This window comes from Pholis gunnellus (genome assembly GCF_910591455.1).
Source record: "Pholis gunnellus genome assembly, chromosome: 3".
Taxonomy (NCBI): domain Eukaryota; kingdom Metazoa; phylum Chordata; class Actinopteri; order Perciformes; family Pholidae; genus Pholis; species Pholis gunnellus.
This window is the reverse complement of record NC_136529.1, coordinates 27,700,892-27,724,059: the sequence shown is the minus strand read 5'-3', so window position 1 is coordinate 27,724,059 and position 23,168 is coordinate 27,700,892. Positions and strand designations below refer to the sequence as shown.

Sequence of the window (23,168 nt, the reverse complement as noted above, 5' to 3'; positions counted from 1 at the left end):
TCCCTCTTTTATTATTTTTGAGGTGTATTTAAATTTGTTATTTCGTCAAACAAAAGAAAGAAAAGGATCTAAATTACGCGGCCGGCTGTGATTGGCTGAGCCGCGCCACGTGACTGACCCGGAAGTGAAAGCGGAGGATTGATGTGTGTGTCTGCAGGAATCTGTCGGTGAACATTTGTGGCTCAGCGGTGGTTCTGTGGCTTAGAAAATGGACACGTTAAATAAGCTGAAACAGTTTGACGCTTATCCCAAAACTCTGGAGGATTTCCGAGTGAAGACGTGGGGAGGAGCGACCGGTGAGCCGCTTCAAACTGTTTTAATTAGATTTATCTAATCTGTCAGAGCGGCATGTTAGCTGCTGCTGCGGCTAACAACAAGGCTAACTCAATCATTCCTCCTGCAAACAGACCATAAAGATATTTTAAACACGCGCGTTGTTCCTTACTGTTATGATGTCATCCGTTTAGTTTTTATTTTAATTACTTCTATTGTTTCTGTTTTTACCATGTCAAGTGTCTTTGAGTACCTGTCTTAAAGCGCTATACAAATAAAATGTATTATTATTATTAACTTACAGTTATAACGTTGTATTTATTTAACACTGGGCAGAATAGACACATTAAACTGTTTTAATTCAATATATAGAGCCACGTGTCAACTAGGCTAATGATTACAAATGCAAATATAGACTTAAGATGTATTTAAAATATACTTTTGTGATATCAACTTACTTTCAGGCGTTTACACCGCATACTTCCTGTACAGGCTGATAGCAGTGGTGGTGCATGTTTTAACCCTTTTTGTTTTTACAAACCATGAACATTTAACTTCACTGATGCTGCTGGAGGTGACGTTATATTTGTTATATTTAAGACTTTATTGATCCTCAGAGGGAAATGTTCATGTCCCAGCAGCACAGAGACCGGCTCACTAACATAGCGGTGGAAAGTAATCAAGTACATTTACTCAAGTACTCTACTTCATTGTACTATCTTAACGTACTTTAACTACTTGAGCATTTCAATATGTTGCTACGTTATAAGCTATAGGACATCTACAAGTACGTTCAGATTAATAACAGATGGAATATGATCATTAAATCACGTCTGGTCTCATCTGTAACACTCACACTTCCTCTCTGTGTCTGTGCAGTGACGGTCATCAGCGGAGTCATCATGTTGATCCTGTTCATCTCTGAGCTGCAGTACTATCTCACCAAAGAGGTGAGTTCATCACGCAGCACGTGATTGTTACACGCACACGTCCTTTACTGGGAAGGATTCTCCGGGTGGAATTAAATGTGACACAGTAACCCGTGTGTGGTTATCCAGATCAAAGTCCATCAGAGAGGAAGCTCATTCTGTCACAAAGGTTTCTATTTCTCTTTGATGGTAAAATGTCTTAGCTGCAGGAGCCCCGGTTTGACAAAACTATCTCAGCTCGATGTTCTCAAAGCTTTAGACCACATCACACGGTCTTCATTGGCAGAGTTGTCTCCGTTATCGTGGAGCTGCAGATGTTCAGATGTTGAACTTGAAAGTCCCGAATGCGTCCAGAAAAGTCAACATGTCGTCGTAACTATTTCCAAAAATCAAGGCGACGAAAGGCACAGATCGTGTACATTATAATATGATTATTATGGATATATTTTATAATAAAGGCAGGCTGGGGTTAACGTAAACCAGCTTTCAGTCTTCAGGAAGCACTTTAAGGTTCCCAGGAGCCTTTTTGAAAACCTGGAAAATTAGAGAAACACGTCAATTATCCTGGAAAATGTTGTCTTGTCCTGGAAAATGATTTTATAATTCTCCAGGAAAAGCATCAGCGTGAATGCGGAATGCATCAGCGTGGACATGTTTGTGTTGCGACTGGATTAAATAGCTTGTTCGCTGTTTGTTCGCTGCAGGTTCACCCCGAGCTCTACGTCGACACGTCGCGAGGAGACAAACTGAAAATCAACATCGACGTCATCTTCCCTCACATGCCCTGCGCCTGTAAGTAGCACCGCTGTTAACCTCGCTGCTTCAGCTGCACGCTAACGACAATACGTGTCACTCACAAAACAACCCTCTCCCGCTCTTCTTCCCTTCAGATCTCAGTATAGATGCGATGGACGTGGCCGGCGAGCAGCAGCTGGACGTGGAACACAATCTGTTCAAACAGCGGCTGGACACGGACCTGAAAGCTGTGACCCTCGAGGCAGACAAACACGGTACACTTTGACTTTACTCTGACGTCTGAGCTCCCGACTCTCATCGAGGGTCGACAGGTGATACACTGACGTGGTCAGATGGCTACAGGCACATGTGAGAAGTAGAAGCACGATTTTAGGAAGGCCGGTGTGAGTGTTTGCTCCTCTTCCTTTGGTAAACAGAGGAGTTAACGGAACGCTAGAAGCGACACACAGCGAGGTGGTCGAGCTGGAAAGTTCAGCTGCGTATGTTTGGTTTGACAGCGCGGCACTTTAACAGACGACGCTGGAAGGCACGGCTGAAAGAAATAAGATAAACCGATAAAAATAAGATAAACGTTGGGCTGTAAGCGGGCTACACCGCGGCCGCATGAGGGCGAGTATAAACACAAACAAGGCTGTGAAGGCGGATTAGTCCGAGTGTTGTGGTCCCATTCAGCCGCCTTTTTGACGACACGAATAGCTTCAGAATTCACAAGAGAATCTCTTCAGCTTGTGTTAACCACAGACCTGATTCAAACATCTAACGTCAAAAACACGTTCAAAAAACACATCCAGGGAGCCACATGTGCAAACGTTCTGACTCATTCTCAGGTTTTAGGGATTCAAGAGTCAAATGTCATGTATGTCAACAACGATTGTAATGCAGTTTAAGTGTTTTTTTTAAGTTAAACTAAATCCTGGTTTTGCGTTGTGGTGCGTAGACCTCGGCATGGCTGACGACGGTGAAGTGTTTGACCCCAGTTCACTGGACCCAAACAGATGTGAGAGCTGCTACGGAGCCGAGACCGAAGACCTCAAGTAAGACACGAAAACAAGTGTCAGAAAGAAAAGACACGCAAATATTTATTTATTTATCCTTTTTTTATTATGCGTTTGTGTGCAGATGCTGTAACACCTGCGACGACGTGCGCGAGGCGTACCGGCGGCGAGGCTGGGCGTTCAAGAACGCCGACACCATCGAGCAGTGTAAGAGGGAGGGCTTCTCCCAGAAGATGCAGGAGCAGAAGAACGAAGGCTGCCAGGTCTACGGCTTCCTGGAGGTCAACAAGGTGAGACGACTGGAGGACGTCCGGGAGAAATGTTCAGAAGAACATGCGGAAGTTTTAAGAAGTGGGAATATGAAAATTCAGGAACAAGAAGAACTCGGTTGACGATGATACAAAATGAAATGATTTTAGTTTCTGAAACTGCTCATCATGTCATGAACTTTTGAAGGATTCTTTGGTGTTTGTTTGTAGTGCACGTGAGATGTTGTTTAATCGTTCCTAGAGAACAGTTTTCACAGTGAAACAAAGCAGAACATCACGAAAAAGCTGTTTGATCGTTTCCCACAATGCCACATTTGTGTGATGACAGACGGAGGAGGAGGAGGAGGTCAGAGGGAAGTTTGTGTTTTAGAACACAACAGCCTTCTCATACTGTTCTTTATACTATATTGATTATGTTTTATTTACCTTCTCCTCCTCCTTTGTGTCTCAGGTGGCCGGAAACTTCCACTTTGCTCCGGGAAAAAGTTTCCAGCAGTCTCATGTCCACGGTAAGACCTCGTCCTCTCCGCTCACACACAGAACCAGCCGAAGGCTTTTGAACACCCACGTGTCAGATGACGTCCAGATATTTGTTCTATGGTCAAACTGCAGCACTTTGTACATGTTTCCTAACGTATACACGGTGAAGTTTACACTTTAAATCACAAACTAAAAATATTTCAGTCTTTGATGCTCCACACACAAGAACCTGGGCCTGAGGTCAGGCGCAGCAGTCCGGGGTAGTCGCATTCAAGTTACAGTAAAGATTGTGAAATAAGAGATTTATGGAAGGTCACGTCTTCAGACCTCTTTCTGATCAGATTCATTACTCGGTTTCTTTATTCCAAGTTAAGGGCTTCTACAGACGTCGGTGCTCTGATCGGGATATCGGGACCGATCCCTGAAGCAGTATCGGCCGATTACAGGGTCTGTTTGAAGCCTCCTGTAGCTCTCACAGAAACCACCGATCGAACTATTCAGGACGAAACATCGGCCGATCGTTCGGAGCACACTTATAGACAACGAGGTCATTGCTTAAACCCCAAAATGCTCAAATGAAAGGTGTTCAGAAACGTTTGACTACTAAGTGCTTTTATCTTTAGTCTCTGTTCTCTCATCCATTCATCATCCACACACTCATTCACGAATCATTCGTTAATCACAACTCAGGGTGTTAAACACTATCCGGTCTGATTCCCCGCTGAGTCAGCGTGATTTCTGTTTGAACACGTTTCAGTGTGTTAGTCGCGGTCTGATCATGAAGATGTTGGACGTTAGTGCAGCGCTGCAGCTCACACATGGGTCCCTTCATTCTGCTGAAGCTTGTGTTGTTTGATACGTTTTAAACCTTCTGTTAACTCTTCAGGTGATCCCGTTCACATTTTAAGTCAAAGCTCAAGTCTTAGTCCTCGATGTTCGAGTCCCGGTCGAGTCACAAATGATCCAAATCAGGACTTGTGTTGCTGAAATGAGTCGTTTGTTTTTTCCCTCATTTTAAGGAATAATGAAGTTTCTGTTTTGAGTGAAAGAAGCCTCATTAATGCCGGGACGGAGCTCTTTGACTCAACACCCAAAACCAAACAGAATCTAACAAATCAAATGCATCTGCTCTGACCGGCACGAACGTTCTCACCGGATACATCAGATACACTTTCCTTTCCTCTGCTCTTTGCTTCCTTTCCTTTGACTGCGGTTGCCGACGTTTTCCTTCCTGCCATCATTGTTCTTTATTATTATCTTGACCGTCCCGTCTCACCTGCTTGCTAAAGTTCCCCTCACCTGCACATTAAACCAGAGCAAGAAAACTAACAAATGCTCAAATAAATCTTCTCTCTCGGCCCCTTCGGCGGGAGAAGAGCCACAAATTTACAAGCTTCTTCTAATCTGAACTAACCTGCAGCTGGCTGCTAAAACGGAGAACTTGGCCACTGAGTTTGAGAAGTCTTCAGGTACTTAAACATCAATCTGGTTGAATGTGTTACATCGATCTCGTCTGGTCTTATATTTGAACGCGTAGCCGCCGAAACAAGAGACAAGAATCACTCGCGCTGAAGGATTTGACAGTAAACCGAAATAAATCCGCCTCATTCTGGTCCCAAACTCCCTTCATGGTCTCTGGACTGACCTTAAAGTGTCATGTGTTTGGGGGCTGCACGACCTCCCTGACAGACCATACATGTTTTCAAAAGCTCACTTTCTTTGCCACAGAATAAAACATAATCCTCCACACTGTAATATCTGGCGTTGTGTAAAATCTCTAGCTTGTAAATCAACTTTTAATACTTTGAAACCAACCAAATGGTGAGCACAAAAAGCCTGAGGTAAGTTTTTAAAAAGCGAGGTTTTATAAAAACATGAAATATAAAGAAAACTAATGTTTTGTCAGAGTTGTGCAGCCCCTCATACACATTAACATAACGTGGTTTGTTGTCTACCTGCATCATTATAGTGACTCTTCTCTCTTCTTTCTGCAGTGCACGCTGTGGAAAGTAAGTCCATCTTTCTTTGCAGTTCTTTCTTAAATCCTATAAACACATAGAAACGTCACTGACGGCTCATTGCTGTAGTTGCCTGTTTATGACACATGGAAAAGGTTCTGCTAGTATACAAATATCTAGTAAAGGACAACTTTCACAAATACTGAATTTAACTACATGATGATGGTCGATTTTGAGAATCCAGTTTGTTTTCCTTTTAAAAAAACATTAGACTGAAGCTGCTGTAATATTGAGTGTTGTTCAATCCTCCTTAGCAGACCTGTGGAAGGGCACGCTTACCCCACACGACTGTACGGTCTCAAATCACTTCAGTCTCATTACGTCTGACAGCAAATCTGATCTCTGAGAATGTGTTATTTGGCCATTTTTTGTGTGTTTTTAGAAACATATTTGTTATTAGTTCTGTGGGTTACGTCTGAGCTTAATGAGCGTGATGAGTCCTAACAAGATAAGTCTAAAACTGCCTCAAAACACTGGAGGTCGGGAGGTCAGAGCCTCAGCCAGCGGACACCGGCGGGTGCTTTTCATAATGCTAACCGTTGCTTCCTCGCGTCCACGTTCCTCCCGTTACTCTGAGATTGTGGCGGCGAGGAAACGCATCCTACGTGGAAGTCTTTTACAGATTTGACGTGACGTATAAATGCCTCCACACGTGGCACAAAGTTTGAAGCGTCCTGACGCCATAGAACCGAGGACGTCTCCTCCATCCTCGCCGGGAGGAAGGAAGGAAGGAAGTGAGGAGACACGTTAGCATAATGAAAAGCACCCGAGACGTGGCATGCAGCGACTAACACCGACATGAAGCTGTCGGCTTCGGCTTTACTGGCTGTCTGTCATATCTGCACATGAACTGAATCACAAACTGATCAATAACTCACAAATCTGACCGATCTGTAGCTTCAGACACTCACACTCCCTTTTCTTTACTAAATGTGTGTAAAGCTTCTGGAATCAACGAGTGAAGTGATGTGAAATGTTTTCTGTTTGCAGTTCACGACCTGCAGAGTTTCGGCTTAGACAACGTAAGTATTTCAACTGATGCTAGCTTGTGTTTCTAAAACGATGATGTTGTAACAAATGTGTTTTCTTTGCTTGTTTAAATATTGTTTGGTACATTATATTTTAATACTCCATAGTTTACGTGATGCTGACTGCTATGAAGGGTTGACGTGTACTCCTCTTGTCCGTCGTCCTGCAGATAAACATGACCCATCTGATCAAACACCTGTCGTTTGGTAAAGATTACCCCGGCATCGTGAACCCTCTGGACGAGACGGACGTCACGGCGCCACAAGGTCGGTCACCGTCTTAAATGTTTTCTATATAAAAGTGAAATAAGCTGCAGTGTAGCGCCAACGTTCAGTGTTCAAACTGAACGAGTTCTTTATCAAAGAGAATGCTTCTGAGCTTTATCAGGTCGGTGCTTCGTTCAGTTTTTCTAAGGCTTCATCTGCGTGGACGACCGTGCATTACCCAAAATGTGTACATTTCCCTCCCAAACTACTGCACACGTGAAGAGCAAAGAGCTTTTCTCTGATGTCCTTCTGCACCGGATCCTGAAAACTACTGAAACGCTGAATTTAACCCAAATAGAAGAGATGTGACAATAATCCTCCTTCTGGTTTGACTCCACCAGTTTCCTACATTTGGACTAAACTTGAGGTTTTTCTTGTCAGACCCTCGTGAGAGATTCTTTCTATCGCTGCGTTTTGCATCAACTTACAACAATCAGAGAGAAGCTGTATCGTAAGAGACCAAAGTTCTCCTGTAGAATTACACAAACTAAGCAGAGAAACTCTGACCACATCACAAAGTAACACATCCACTCTGAAAACCATTTTGACGAATATGAACATTTATTGACAAAACTAGACGGCGGGTTGAGAGCGTGACGGCGTCGAGCGGACAGACGGCTGTAGTTGTAGTTACTGGAAAAGTCTCATAGCTGAGTGACCGTGTGTAGGAGGTCGGCCCTCCTCCTCCTCCTCCTCCTCCTCCTCAGCAGCGGATGCCCATCCCGATGGACATGAAGGTGCCGAACGTCCCGCCGCTCTGCATCATGGTCTTCCCCACTCCTCCCATCAGCTCCCTGCCGCGCATGCCGATCCTTGAGGCAGAGGAGACGGTTTTAGTTTAGTGTCGACTGAACATGTTTGTTTCACGTCAGTCAGCCTACAAAGCTCTGATTTTAAAACCAGGGAAACAAAACAACCTGAAAAATGACGATGACCGATTATTGAAACTTTTTAATTACTCTTCAGATCCATTTGCCACATTATTGCACTAAATTAAGTACAACATATGAAGCTAATGTACTTTGTCATTTGAGATTATTTATAGACAATTAGAGATTATCACCCACGAATTGTACGCTGCACACTCACTAAACAAACATCCATCGCTGGCTGTAATACAGCGGACTACATGACAATACCATTTATGATCATTAGTAGGAAACTAACAGACTCCTGCGGGAATCGAACCCCCAACCACACTGAGCCTCTAACTCAGAGCAGGTGGCTGCTGTGAGGCGTTAAAGCTCCAGTTTTTACAGTAAAAGTCACTGGGAGGCAAAGAGAGGTGGTTTCTGATTTGGCAGAAAATGGAAAATAATTCAACTGCCAAAGTGAGCTGACAGTTTAGAGCAAAGTGAAGGGTTATAATGACATAACAGCTGGTCTTACTAGAGACCAGGTCCACATTCTCAAGCAGAATATATTGGGTGCACTCTTTTAAGTGCAGACTCACCTGAGACAGGAGAAGGTGCCGAACATGGCGCCAGCAGCCATCCCCACTGCAAACCCCATCATGAAGCCCATCTTGACCCGGTCAAAACAGCTGGGCTGGGTCTGTCCATACGGACCTACAGCCACGGGCATCTGGACCAGGAGCAGAAGAATAGAGATGAGACAAGACGTGAGATACAGTTCTGATCTGTATCAGGAACTAAAATACTGAACCGGTCTGAAGGTTGCTGAGCGAGACCAATGTGACCGTTACTAAAACAGTATGTGTAGCAGCAACGCCCAGACCCTTGATTACATTATTCATGCTGTAGCTTCATCACTAGAAGACAATAACAGTAGCAATGTTGCTTCAGGAGACGGACAAAAAGTCGGACATTTGACCTTTGTATCTAGCCTGCTATACTAGTCATTTATTATACTAACTAACCAGTCGCGGTAGTCCATTTAGTGGTTACTAAGCTGGTAATCTACATTAACCACTAACGTTGACTTTGAATAAAGACATGTGGTAGTTAAGCTGCTGGTTAATGATGAAGTTGTGTTGCTTAAATATGTGATTTTAAATTAATCGGTGAGCTAGGCTAACGTTCGCGAGCTAGGCTAACGTTAGCCTAGCACAGTTGTGTAAGAAAACCCAGCCGCTTGCGTCACTGTAGTTTTTACACGGTAACTATACAATACCGCATTATAGTTACTAATGTTAATTCTGTAAAATGCACCAGATACGTTTGTTGTGCTAGCTTGGCATGCTAACTGACGTGCTAGCTTAGCATGCTAGATGACGTGCTAACGCTATGTAACGTTAACCTGTGGCCTTGACAGATAAACACGGAACGTTTTCACCGACAACATTGTTTATTTTGGATCAACTTATTATGTAAATGCTACCTTACCTTGAAGTGAGTGTTTTAAAATAAGTTTGGCTTATTATGGTTCCTAATTGTGGAGGATTCTCGTAGTTTTAGAGCTCAGCTGCGTTTAAATGTCTTTCTAGCAGAACTCCATCACCGGAAAGAGAGAAAGATGGAGGAGGAGGATAAAGAGGAGAAATGAGCCCGGAGGAGTAACATGAGGAAAAACAAGCAGCGCCACCCAGTGGTTTATTTTAGTAATGCTTATATTTAGATTTTAATTATTTGAAAGGGTCAAGTAGAGATAAACGTGTCTTTGGACTGTGGGAGGAAGACCACGCTGTGCAGTCCGGGTATCGAACCCTGGTCCCTCCAGCTGTGAGGCACACAGTGTTAGCCCTTAGAATTCACAGTTTGAACATTTTAAAGTGAATGCATAATCAAAAACGAGAACAATCATTCATGACAACACACAAACAAATATTTAAACAGACAAATAAAAACAAACCAACAAAAACATGTATTTGAGTTTTAACAAGGGCTTCCTTTCTCTTCCCACAGCATCCATGATGTACCAGTATTTTGTGAAGATTGTTCCCACCATCTACGTGAAAACTGATGGAGAGGTGAGTTCACCTTTTAAATGTCCTCTTTCATGTCACTCCGAAATGTTAAAGTGGCACATTTAGAAGGAAGTGTTGCGTTTAATCTTTTTATGAACGCTTGGTGCTGGTAAATCCTTTTCTTTTCATCGTGTTTACTTCGACTTTACTTTAAGTCGTCTCACCCCATCTAACCTGTTTTGTTGTCTCTTTATTTTCTGCAGGTGGTAAAAACGAACCAGTTCTCGGTCACCAGACACGAGAAAGTGGCCAACGGGCTGATAGGAGACCAGGGCCTGCCGGGCGTGTTTGTTTTATACGAGCTGTCACCCATGATGGTTAAATTCACAGAGAAACACAGGTAGGAGACCACGGGAGCAAAGGGCCGTCAGAGATCTGTGAAGACTTCCGTTCGCCTCTCGTTGAAATCGGGAAAACTGCCTCTTGACTCGAGTAGAGTCCAGATTTATTTAAACTCCTAAAACCAGAGACTGAATGAATAACGCTATTAAAGAGGAACTTTAAAGGCACAATGAGTAACATTTTGGGAGCTTCCTCTGGGATACGAGCTCATGTTGTGGCAGCTGGTCGCTTCGTTTTTATTCAGCCCGGAAACGTCTCGATGAAAGTAAAACGAGACGAAAACCAGAAAATATAATTCTACACGAGAGGGCGGAGTCTCTGCAGATCCAGATTTAGACGTTTTTTTTAAGGAAAGTACCGCTCAGTGGGCCTCGTGCAAGAACAACTCATACGAGCAGATTTGTTCTTAAGTGAGCTGTACGAGTGATTCAGCAGAACTTTTATTACATTTTAGATTTTCTCTTCGATACAAACACAATGCTGGAGTCATGTGCAGTTAATCCGCTGATGTACAAAGTTTATTTCATTACTTCGAGGCAATTGTGAGTCTTAAAAACCTATAAATTACACTTCATAACATCATCCTGGTTTATTCTCCAATTCTCATTATAATATACTTATTTTATTCATACAGACTGACGACATCACCGTTAACTTAATTGGATGTTGATGCTATAACATGATGTCAATACAAACATCTTAAAGTACTTTATTCATTCTGTTAAAATGAAAACAGCACTTCAATGTAGGACATGTGGTGCAGGATTAAGTTGCCGTTAAGATTAGAATAACAAAGTGTCCTCTTGAGCTGCAATGTGCCTTTTTAAAGAGGAAATAGTTTGAAGTGACATTAATAACAAGATTTAACAGATAAGTTTGAATTGCCAATCTGTTTAAATGTTCTTACTAAATGCATCTCTCTCTCTCTCTCTCTCTCTCTCTCTCTCTCTCTCTCTCTCTCTCTCTCTCTCTGTTCAGATCGTTCACACACTTCTTGACGGGAGTTTGTGCCATCATTGGAGGTGTATTTACAGGTCAGTGCGTCTGTGTGACATCATAACGCACCGCAGACTAACACGTGAGCGTGAGTAGAAATGTAAATGTCTCTTCTTCTTCTTCTTCTTCTCGACTCCTGCAGTGGCCGGTCTGATCGACTCGCTCATCTACCACTCGGCTCGGGTCATCCAGAAGAAGATAGAGTTGGGCAAGGCGTCCTAACGCCCCCCCCCCCCCCCCCCCCCCCTCTCACCACCGACCCCCCCGCCGGCCTCCACGGTGCAAAGCGGACCGAGACAACGGACAGAAGAGAGACAGACAGACGGAGACAGAAGCAGCTTGTCTCTCTGTCTTCTGTCAGATTGAGTGACAGAAGACAGAGAGGGAGGTTCTAAAGCACTGGAGAGGAACTTCTGGGACTTTTTTTTTTTTTGCTCTCCGCGGTTTTAATTTCGACGCCGCCGACGAGTTCAGAATCCGAGCGGACGACGCCTCGTCCGCCTCCAGAAGCTCCTCGGTGGGGAAAAGAGGAAACCTCCTTCCCCTCCACTTCCTGTTCACTTCCTGCTTAACGACCGCCACACTGAATGTCCGTTAGAGGATCCGGAGGAGCGAGGATGAGCGACTTTAATGGAATACGTCGCCCAAAATCATACAACCTGGTCTGTGCGAACATCTTTCAGCAGAATCACAGACGTGCAAAGATCTCTCAATACAACAAACATATGGAGACGCCTTTAAGGATAAGTTGGTCATATTTTATACTTTACTTTTTATTGTCAACAAATCCCATGAGGTAAACAAAACGTATCGTGCTACATATCTTATTCCTGTGTCATAGCGCTCCATTATTGTCCAACATCTTATTAAAAACACACCAATGAGTCTCGCTGTTGCACTGGGGGACATTTTCCTTCCTTGTGAACACACACACACTGTAGTTTATTCTGACTCAATCACACACACACACACACACACCGTCCTGCTGCCGCTCACTAGAGCACCACACGTGGATTAATCCGCCGCTGAAAATAGTCCCGAACAAATGCGCCATTATTCCTGTTTGAGCGTTTAAGATCCGCCTTCAGTAGGAACCAGAGAGCCGGGGGCCGACTACCTCGTCTTTGTTGGTTCTCGTCTTTTCATGGGATTTGTTGACAAAGCAGAAAAATACAGAATATCACCGTCTCCACACACACACACACACACACACACACTCATTGTGTTCAGAGGCGAGAGCAGTGTGAAAGCAGAAGACGAAACGCCTCTTCCACCGGTTAGAGCTCTGTTTCCCTGTGACCGTGAGAACAGAAGCATCCGCTGCTCAAGCTGTGAGCGGTTGAAACATTTTGGGTGACGTGTTCCCTTAAAGACGAGATGAACACGAGGTCGATGTCAGTCCTCTCTCGCATCAAAGCCACCACGAGTAGGATTTTATAAGGTGTGAGAAAGAAGAGATACTGTCTGGATGGAGGACGGTCTCCTTGTTCACGTGAGGCTCTTCCACTGTATAAAAAAATAACGTCCATATCACAACGTGTTCAGTTAACAGAGAAGCGGTTGATCGGAGAAGTTAACGCGACATTTATCTTGATTTGAATTCACGTCGATTTTCACAACACTCTGTTTTTCGTGCCAATTTTTCCCGCTGTCATTGTGAGACCCGGGAAGACGACGACGTCCACGTTCCTAATCGTGACGAGCGAAGCTCTGATTGGCTGACCGGTGAGCCACGTCTTATTTTAAATTGCAGAAAAAAAAAAAAATATGTGTGAGATCTGGACCCAGGCCCAATGTGAGTCTGCCACAGCGTCTTCAGATCCTGCACATAGTGGCTTTAACACAACGAGAGTGAACCGTCAGACGTTTAGGAGCGTGAACGGAGACAAGCCGTCAGTTTTGTTGAAGCAAAAATCAAATGAGCCGCCGCGGCCAACATGTGCAGCACGCGTCTCCGTTTAGTTTCAACTGTAAACTCACAGTAGCTTCCTGTGATTTCTGTCAGACTGCCCTCTCGTCCACGTCCGTCCTCAGCTGCACCGTGAAGTCATTTAACCCCGGCTCTGTTTTAGGCCGTCGTACCTCCCTGGTTGACTAAATTATCCTTTTTTTCCCCCAATTTAGTTTTTTTTTTGGTCACTCATGCAGCGATTTGATCATTCACTCTCTTTGTGATTTGCACCTCTTTTTGTTTCGTATTCAGGAGTGTAAATATTGTACAGACGCATCCGCCACTGCCTCAGAGAACGGAAGGAAACGGCTAAACGCTTTGTGAATCCCACCACGTCGAGCGCAGCACTGAGTCAAAGTGTTAAAAAGTGTTTGTTTTTTTGTGATATCGGGGAAAAGGGCTGCTTCTATCCTTCGTTGCTTCTATTCTTTCATTCCATGGGACACAGTACCATTTGCCCTGTTAGACTGCCGTACGTTTCTCTATTCTGTTTAATATCTCTTTTCTTTTGGTCTGTGGCAGTTGGGAATGTTTATGGGTCACAACGTAACCAAGTTGCTTTCAGATGACGATCTTTCCAAAAATGTTCTTCTCATCTGAAAGCTGTGGTTTAATGACCGGTCTGACAGGAAGCTGCAGACCACGAGAAAGATGTAAACGTAGACGTCGGTTTGATTCTCACTTTATTTCTGACTCGCGTGTCGAGCCGCCAGATGAGGCCCAGATGTTGACGTTCGCCTCTCTGTGTTTATTCTCAGTGTGGTCATATTGTTGGTTAAAAGGTTTTGGGGTTTTGTTTTCCTGAAAAGAGCACACTGGTGGTTTTGCATTTTTTATTTTTTTTGTGTATTAACTTCAAATCAGAGTTTATGTCGCGGCCGACCATTTTTATTTCTATATGTAAAGAAAAGTCACTTTACAGACGGAAACTGTAACAAACAGTTATTCACCTTGATGCTCTTTTTCTCCTTCATGTTCACTAATCCCAAATTTCAGAGACACCTTCCTGTTTGTTTTGTCTGACCAACAGACGAAAAAACTCCAAAGATCTTCAGTTTACAATGATTTCAAAATCGACATTTAAGAAAGTCGCTGGAACGAGAAAGTGACGGAGAACAGCGAGCGAAGCGCAGAGCAAGAGACGGAGTGTGTCGAGTGACAGTTATTCAAAGTTAGGAGGTGAAATAACGAGCATAACAAGGAAGAAACAAACACACGACTTTCACCCAGGAGAACGTCTGAAACCAAAGTCAGAGTTGACTTGAAGCTTCTTGCTTAACATCTGCTAAGTGCAGCTGTTTTTTTTATTTATGCAAGTTCCTTTGTTACGCATTTACTGAAACACAAACTATTGTTTTTTTCTAACCTTAACCGTAGTTTTGTTGCCTAAACTTAAATCATTTCACGGCATTCGTGATGTGGCATTTCTGCGAACGTGACACGAGGCTGAAATGTATTTTTGGTTAAAAAAACGTACAAATGGCAACAATTTCTTCTAGCGACGGTTGAACCAAGAGAAGGAAAAAGTGTTAATTATCAATATAGTCGTTGATTCATTCGACGTCGCTCCGCTCTGATTGGCTATCCACGACAATCGCAAGCGTCTGCACACTTCTTAAAAGTCTGTTTTAAGATGATCTGCACCAAAGCAGCGGTCTGTTGGTCAGTTTTAGTGTCGATCAAAACGTCTTTGAACTTGTTAAAGAACCTGAAGTCAGTCTTTACAGGACGTCCATGTCTGCTTACTGCGTTGGATCTCTTCCAACGCCGCTGTCACTCATCTCTCATATGTTCTACTGTTCTTGAATGCAACACCATGAAGGTGTTAAATATCGTACATGCTTTTACACATAAATTAAAGGCAACAAATTCTTCACTCTTGAATTTTTTTAAATCTGAGTTCGGGGCTTCTTAAAAAAAAAAAAAAAGTTGTATTAAAATAAATCAAACTAGAATCCACACTCGCCACTAATCAGCTGTGATTGAATCAAAGTCAGCGGGACTGTGACGTGTGGTGGAGATCTCCTGTTTCTATCCGTCACTAACAAAACTAGAACCTTTAAAATGAATCGCTCCCCGCCTGCTGGAGGACTTTGTCCCGGTAGAGATGTACATTTTATTCATTTTTTTTCAAATATGTCTTGTTGCTTGGAGCCGGACCTTCAGATTTAAACCACTCTGTCAACTTATTCTCTAGAGTCACTACGCTGACGGACGAAATGTAACAGCAGGAGTGAAGCTTGTGTGATGTGACTGTGGAAAGTCACGTGAAGAATATCAAGCAGAGTATTACGGCTGTAAAGAGACACTTTGATGAACTCAAGTTTGAAATGTTTCCTCTCTGTGTTTTAAGTAGCTTCTGAAATCTGGACGGTGAAGTTTGATCATGAAGAAGAGTTGTTGCACCTTTTGAAACATCTAAATCAGAGGCAGGGGTCGTGTGTGTGTGTGTGTGTGTGTGTGTGTGTGTGTGTGTGTGTGTGTGTGTGTGTGTGTGTGTGTGTGTGTGTGTGTGTGTGTGTGTGTGTGTGTGTGTGTGTGTGTGTGTGTGTGTGTGTGTGTGTGTGTGTGTGTGTGTGTGTGTGTGTGTGTGAGTGAGATCGGATGAGTGTGAGAGAGAAACGTATTTATATTTTGATTGTCCTCAAACCGTTTTTAAAATGACAGAAAATAAATGTTGAATACACCAGCTTCACCTGTCTGAATGTCTTTACTTTGGTTTCATTATTTATATTCAATCTCACACATTTGATGGCTTTACACTTTAAAAAGGTGCAATGTTTAAGATAGATTTAACGCTTTGATAGTCGTTTGCTATAACGTTCTTAGATCTCAGGCTCCCTCCAACAATGCTCAATAAATATGACAAAAATAAAGAAAACTGCACGTAAAAATGAAAATCCGAAGATGGAAGACAAAATATATGAAATAGAATAACATATTTGTGGTAGACGGGTGCACAGTAAATGCAAAATGTATCAACTGTAATGTAAACAGGAATGTAGTAGATGTACATGTGTAGTGAGAAATAAAATATATGTATGTATATATATATATATATATATGGACATATTTATAGATATATGTGGCTCATCGCTGACCTCGGACATCTCTAGAAAAACACATTGCATCTTTTCAAGTTAAACTAAATGGGAACCTATTAAATGCTATAACTTGCTTTTCTTAAATATTATATTTGATCTAATTGTTCTTTCCTGCTGAAATCAAAGTTTCTCCTTCATACAAATCCCTTCTATCATTTAAATGTCCTGCAGTTACATCTGTCGGCCACTCGATGGCGACCGTGTTCCTCGAACTGTCCTCGTTCTTACTGTTCAAACCGTGGTACCACACACAGACACATACACACACACACACACACACACACACACACACACACACACACACAGAACATCTGATTAAAATTACAGCCGGCTTGAGTAACTTCCTGTGTGTGTGTGTGTGTGTGTGTGTGTGTGTGTCAGGGCCACGCAAGGCTGAGCAGTCCAGCGTTACAGTCCTCTGAGAATAGTTTGATACTGGAAACATAATTATCTGCGTGGTGCGTTGGGCTCTGTATCATATTAAAAATCCATCACATGCACATTTAAAGTCCTCACAGGAGCAGAAAGACATCATCAGGTTGATCTGACACTGACTCACTGATAGTTGTGGAGGCAGAATCTACATATTTTACTTAAAGTTACTGTGAGGAACTTTTCTAACTGGTCATGAAACAGTATCCATTTAATACCGGTGCCTCTATATGATCTACATCAGTAAACCAGACCATCAGAGACACGATTGGCTGTTCCTCGGCCTAACTGAGTAGTTTCCTGTGAAGGAGTTTAGTTTGAAAAGACACGAAAAATCAGGAGTCGCTTTTTCGTAAGGCGTCATACAAACCTCTGTCTAAGAAATCTTTGAGCAGAGTGCTACTAGCTTACTTCAGGCAATCGGAAGATTCGCTAATTTGATAACTAGCTAGAGATAAAGTAATTTACTCCCATCTTAAATTCATTGGGGAAGGTTGTAAGTAACCTACAACATAATTATGAGAAATACAATCTTGTGTGACCTGATAGTTTAATCTCAAAGACAGGAAGCTGAGCAGTATCAGGGCCGGCTCAGGGTGGGAGGAGGTGGAGAACTACGGGAGAACATGAGGAAAAAAATATATAGAAGAAGAAGAAGAAGAAGAGTTTCTGTATTCGCTGTGTGTTGTTTAGGTTAAATTTGTGGTTTGGTCGGGTTTTAAGGGTCTATTTTTTGGACTTGGAGGGTCAGGTTAATGGGTTTTTGGTGAGTGAAGCTCTGTAGTTTGGAGTTGGGTTTAGAGGTTTCTGTATTTATTTCCAGGGTTTTTGGTTGTAAATGCGTTCGGTCTATAGAGTTAAGGGTTGAGATTTAATTTGACGTTTAGGATTGAGGTTTATTTAGAGGGTGCACGATTTAGACTTTGGCTTATGGTTCAAGTGAAGACTTTGAGGTCGTTGAGGTTTGCTTTGTATATAGTTTGGAGCATAATGTCTCAAGGTGAAATTCCTAAAGTTCGAAAATCCTTGAAGCACTTAAATGTTGTGACGTCTGTCATTATGCAGCGTAGCAAATTTATCTCACTTATTACATTTTGTCTTGATAGTTGCAAATAATTTAATAGACGAGAACATAACATCCTATTATAAGTATTTTATGAACAAATATAATTAAGTTGCACAGAAGAGATGGGACGTGGTCACGAGTGAAGCTGGTTGACGGGAGGAATGTGGCGCAAAATGATGAAGAAACCAAACCACAGCACACTGGGAGAGCCTCGTTAGCTGAGGAGGCAGAAGCTCTGATGGAGTCTGAGCAGCAGGTCTCAGGTGCTCACAGTTTCACTAATGTTAGAGCTCCGCCCACCTGATTACCTGCAAGACAATCAGAACGATGAGCAGCTGCAGGTGCATGAAACAGACCTCATTCCCTCTCACACGCTCCACTTCTGAGCTTCAGAAGTTCTGGTATGTTGTTACTTTTGGACGGAGCCCTGTTAGCTTTTTCCAGTCTTTATGCTAAGCTAACCATGCTGCATGTTAATCACACACACACACACACACACACACATGAGGGTGGTATCAATCCTCTCATCTGAAAACCATGCAACAAAACGTGTTTCCCCAAAACTCAAGCCTCAAGCTGAGACAGTTGGGAACCACAGATCCAGATCCAGATCACGTGGTGGAGTCTCGCTTTACATGCTGGTGCCAACACTATGCATGAGTTTCATTATCCAATACCAAAAATAACAATGTCTTGATGTATAAAAGAAACCAAAGTTCTCAAATGTTTAAACATAAACATCTGTACAAAATGTCACGTTTTACTTGAAACAGGAACAATGTGATCAAAGAAGGACATTCAATGGCCGCCTTTGGGACTCGAAGGTTTCTGATACTTTTCAGTCAGTACCTAAAAAAAGAAAAAGAGTATTGAGGTTCTGACTTTTATTCTGGCTTTAGTTCAACATGCAGAGGTAGACTATCACATACTGTAAATGTGTTTCCCCAGAAACTCTTCTGATTTATTATTTGTTTGAGTGGGAGTTACACAACTGGACGGCAACAGAACTGGGAACACATCATAACAGGAACCTCCCTTTTAATCCAACACACACACACACACACACACTACCGCACACACTTTGGCTTTGACGCCTCACAGACACAGATTTTTACTCTAACCATGGCTAAACATTATCAGAAATCAGAAATGTTCTGCTGAAATTCTTGAGAACATCTGGACCTCACAAGTACAGGATCGCAGTTACACCGCACACTGATGAGGGTCAGACTCAGTTTCTCGGTGTGTGTGTGTCAGGGTGTTTTGTGGTTGTGTTAATGGCAGGCGTGTGTCGCGGTCAGCTGTCTGAAGTGAGATGATTTGAAAAAAACAAACCTTTCTGCCAGTTTTCTGTCTGCAGGTTCAGACTCAATGATGGAAAAAAAAAACGGTTTGCTTGTAAAAGTGAAGTTTAAGTGTGATTTCTTCTGATCTTCGGCCCGTTACATTTATAGGAGCTGATGGTGTTGTTGATCGACACCAGAGCCAAGTTCCTTGTGTGATTACAGGAACCAGAAGCTAGCTGGTGTGCTATATTATTAGCCCACATGGCAGCAAAACAAAGCACATTTATGAACACACACTTATGTTCTTGCCTGCAAATAGTTCACATCGAATCTATCTAATCTAGTTGCAGAACTTTTTCAATAAAAGGACAGATTCACACGTGTAGAGGACCAACTACTGTGGTCCTATTGACCCAGAACAGCGTCTGACTGAGATAACCTGTTGTATATTCTAAGCTGCTGTGAGGTATTTTAATTTCCTTTTAGTGAAATGCTCTGAGTGAATTTGAGTTCACTCTGGCAAACAGTGTTTATGTTTAGGGCTTTTACTGTGAAAGGTGAGAAGGGAAGGAGTGGATATAGCTTTGTTAAGGTTGAAAGGATTAATAAAAGTTTTGCTGTCTTTGTTCTGACCTCGGAGCCTCTCTGTAGTTTGAATATGTCCATTCCACACACCATGATTGGTTGATGCCTTTTATTCGCGTTACGAAAAAATTGACCGTTTTTCCTAATAAAAAGGTTTGTTGCTTTTTAGCCTCGTAATATTCTTATGTGTAAATCACGGCACAATTCTAACAGGATCAAAACATTATTTAAATCTCGCAGTACATATTTCTTTCTCCAAAATAAGGTCCCGTGGTGGTCAACCACAAGGGGAGGGACTTCGCATCTCTATTAAAAACCAAATTTTTCAGAGAAATGATCACTTGAAAACATCATGTGTGCTCTATGATATTATAACAATGAGGATAACAGGTGTAGCTGTTGAACACAGGTGTTATGTTGACAGATAAAAAAGCTAGTTATTTGAACATCATAATTTGAGATTATTTTGTCATTTGAACAGTTGAACAGTGAGATCACTGATGCCCCAAATGAAAACGGAGCACACTGTGTCCTCCCATTCTCAATTTGCCAAATACTAACTCCCAATGCTGCAACGTTCTCATTTGCTCCTTGGACGACTACACAGAACGTTGTGCAACATTCAACGAGAACATAAACACACATCAGATATTTTGTAAAAAAGTAAATAGCAGTAGTCTCTAATATCCTGTAAACATTCTTAATACATAAACTACTGAGTTATGAAGCTGAAAAATATGCATTTACATTTCTTGCCATCGTTTGGTTAGACTGGAGTAATTTCCCCATACTGGGCGCATCCTTCCTGGCGTACTTCCTGGAACAAGTGCATAAACAAATGAGATAAGAGCCAATGTTACCGTGGAACAACTCCAGCTTCTGAGCATACTGAACCCCAGACTTTCCCCTGATGCTTTTGTGCACCATCTGTCTTCATTAGCCAACTCACAGGGAGGTTTGTCTGACATCTTAAATGAAAGTTATTTTCCGTTCTGGTGTGGCCAACATAACGTCACCATCTCCACTTACTGTAACTTGTAAGTATTGTTCGTCATAGTTGGATTTACCCATTCAAACCTATGACCCCCTGAGGTTTAATGGGCCCCTCTATGTCAGCTATGTGTGTGTGTGTGTGTGTGCGTGTGTGTGTTGGCGATGTATTCAAACACTTATCCACCTACTTCCTGTCTCTGGATTATGATGCCATCAGTGCGAGCCGCTGCTCTATCAGCTGGGATCTACCAGCTACGGATGTTAGCTTTGGGATTTACACACACAGTGGACCCCTCTCACACACACACACACACACACTCACCCACTGGCTAAACTTGACAAAAGGAAAAGGCGTAGTCAGTGGTTCTGTTGACCAGATGTGTTGGTTTGTGAATCAGAAGGAAAGTTAAACAGTGACTGGGTTCATTACTCAGATATAAAATACGTTGTTATCTCCCTCCTCTTCTGCCAGCAGTTATTTTCTCCTCATCTTCTCTTCTATCTTCTGTCTAAACTCTGGGTGTGTCCCTCACTGGTTTAGTAGGTGGTGAACTGCCCAAAAATAAGCACCAATTTGGTGATTTGAAGCTTCAAAGACGTCTAGACAAAAAGGAAAAGCTTAAAAGTGGACATTTTCTGGACGTCCAGGATGCAGATAACGGTTGATTCTCTGGAATTTAAATGATGAGATTTCAGTGTGAAGCAGCTTCTAACTACAGATTTAAATGTAGTGATTTAAATCTTATTGAGCAACAGTTGTATGTAAGGGGAGGGTAAAAAAAGTTTGAATGCAAAAATGTCCGGGCCAGTGCTTACAGGGAGGGTTTCTTGTCTGACCCCGGTGAGAAAATCATTCCAGTGTACTGGAGGTTTAGCTTTCAAAGAAATTCCCAGAATGCAGTGTTAAAGAAGTATTGGGAGACCATGCTTCATGTAATACTGTTTATTTTATGTGACTTTTTACACTCTAACCAACCTACAGATGAACTAAAACTGAGAACATACTTTAAGATTACGAGACAACCAAAGTAAAGCGTTTCCACCGACATGTATTGGTTGAAAGTTATGGAAGAGCCACAGCTCAAATTTGAGGAAGATGCATAAAAGCTAGTTTTGAGCAGCAAAAGTGGCTTTTGAACACATTATGTGTATCATTGGAAAATAAATGTCTGCTCTAACACAATACACCAACACAATATTTGGGATTATGTGCCCAGTGCAAAAAATGATGTTGCAGTTTCTCCCTAAAAGTGCAACATATACCAGATTAGGAGCAGTCTGATTGCCTCTCTAAGGCTCGCAACATGGCGACATCTGAGCAGGTGGCTCATAGCTAACGTTGCTAACAGTACAAATCACAGCAGACAATACAGATTTTACCTATATTGCCCTTTGTTAGCTCTATAAATAGGTTTCTTCTCTGTGCATTCAGCACAGAGGTCTAATGTCTTCAGCTTAGTTTAGCACAAAGCAAAACATGCTATTCTCGCTCTGTCAAAAGGGCAAGTCTTGTTTACATTTATTCTAAAAGTTAGCAAGGGAATCACTAATATATCCCGCTTTCCATATTTAAGACTTCAGTCATAGCAACTAAAACCACAATGATTTCCAATTCTACGTTTTAATTAACAATATACAAGATGCATCCATTGAGTTGTTGGAAAAACATAATTGATCCCAAGATTATTCAGACACTCGTGAGCGTCTGAATAAAAGGGAACAGCAGTATTCTGAATGGATTTTGGACCAGTGGTGATCCAGCGGTTAACTTCCTGTACTGATTTCCTCTGCCTACCAGATGCAGACAGTTTTATGACGGTACTTCCCTCAGAGAACGGGCAGATGGGTTTGACTCATTGTGTCGTCTGAAGCAGAAAAATGGAAAATATCAAACATGAACCAAAAAAAAATAAATCCACCATCATTATTTATTTTTTTTTGCTTCTGATCGACAGTGACTCACACTGAGGTTGTTGCTTTGTACGCTCATAGAGTCACAGCGGATGATTCAGTAGAAATGTTTAAAACTTAATGGACCATAGTGGTGGTTTGGCAAAGTGTTATAAACATAAATAAGTCCTTAGATCGGTTTCCTTCCTTCCTTCCCTCCTTCCAGGCATTGCATATTGCAAGTTAATGCAGTTGTGAGCATTTTTTTTAGACTTTAACAGAAGAAATGATCTGACTTACCTCCTGTGTGACTAATGAATTAGATTTTCTGATAACATGGCTCATAAGTGAACTACGTTTAGGCCGTTCACTCTTTTTATGCGCAAATTGAAAATGTGCATTGGTGTGTTATGCCTGTTAAGCTCTAATGCTCTTTACACACCAGAACACTAAATTGCTAGATAGATGCTAAGATAGCATTAGGCCTCAAGAACAGCTTGGGCTGATAGATTTTGAATGTTGGTGGCGCTATCTGAAGAGTCATTGGGTATTTATCCTTTGGGGACCATGAATGTCTGAACT

At 42.3% G+C, this 23,168-nt stretch overlaps 2 protein-coding genes across 3 annotated transcripts; one reads left to right on the top strand and one right to left on the bottom strand.

Moving 5' to 3' along the window:
* The first annotated feature begins 159 nt into the window (after window positions 1–159).
* ergic3 (ERGIC and golgi 3) lies at window positions 160–15,912 on the top strand. Of its 2 annotated transcripts, XM_079184405.1 has the most exons (14): window positions 160–296; window positions 1,153–1,223; window positions 1,907–1,994; window positions 2,093–2,212; window positions 2,896–2,992; window positions 3,078–3,243; window positions 3,674–3,731; window positions 5,697–5,711; window positions 6,711–6,742; window positions 6,919–7,015; window positions 9,880–9,944; window positions 10,145–10,281; window positions 11,262–11,317; window positions 11,422–15,912. In XM_079184405.1, exons 1-14 carry the CDS (start codon window positions 209–211, stop codon window positions 11,499–11,501), a joined length of 1,170 nt encoding a protein of 389 aa, XP_079040531.1. In that variant the 5' UTR covers window positions 160–208; the 3' UTR covers window positions 11,502–15,912. The 2 variants fall into 2 exon arrangements, with proteins under 2 accessions (XP_079040531.1, XP_079040532.1); XM_079184406.1 differs by lacking the exon at window positions 5,697–5,711.
* On the bottom strand, window positions 7,556–9,477 carry romo1 (reactive oxygen species modulator 1). The gene is made up of 3 exons (XM_079156931.1): window positions 9,361–9,477; window positions 8,469–8,599; window positions 7,556–7,827 (listed from the first exon to the last, which is right to left on the bottom strand). Exons 2-3 carry the CDS (start codon window positions 8,597–8,599, stop codon window positions 7,719–7,721), a joined length of 240 nt encoding a protein of 79 aa, XP_079013057.1. The 5' UTR covers window positions 9,361–9,477; the 3' UTR covers window positions 7,556–7,718.
* Window positions 15,913–23,168: the final 7,256 nt, after the last annotated feature.

Excerpts from the sequence above, each read along its gene's own strand:
- ergic3 (XM_079184405.1), top strand. The coding sequence starts at position 209 with ATGGACACGTTAAATAAGCTGAAACAGTTTGACGCTTATCCCAAAACT. Across the intron at positions 1,995-2,092 it reads CCCTCACATGCCCTGCGCCT|ATCTCAGTATAGATGCGATG; the intron begins GTAAGTAGCACC and ends TCTTCCCTTCAG. Across the intron at positions 9,945-10,144 it reads ACGTGAAAACTGATGGAGAG|GTGGTAAAAACGAACCAGTT; the intron begins GTGAGTTCACCT and ends TATTTTCTGCAG.
- romo1 (XM_079156931.1), bottom strand. The coding sequence starts at position 8,599 with ATGCCCGTGGCTGTAGGTCCGTATGGACAGACCCAGCCCAGCTGTTTT. Across the intron at positions 7,828-8,468 it reads GGCACCTTCTCCTGTCTCAG|GATCGGCATGCGCGGCAGGG; the intron begins GTGAGTCTGCAC and ends CTCTGCCTCAAG.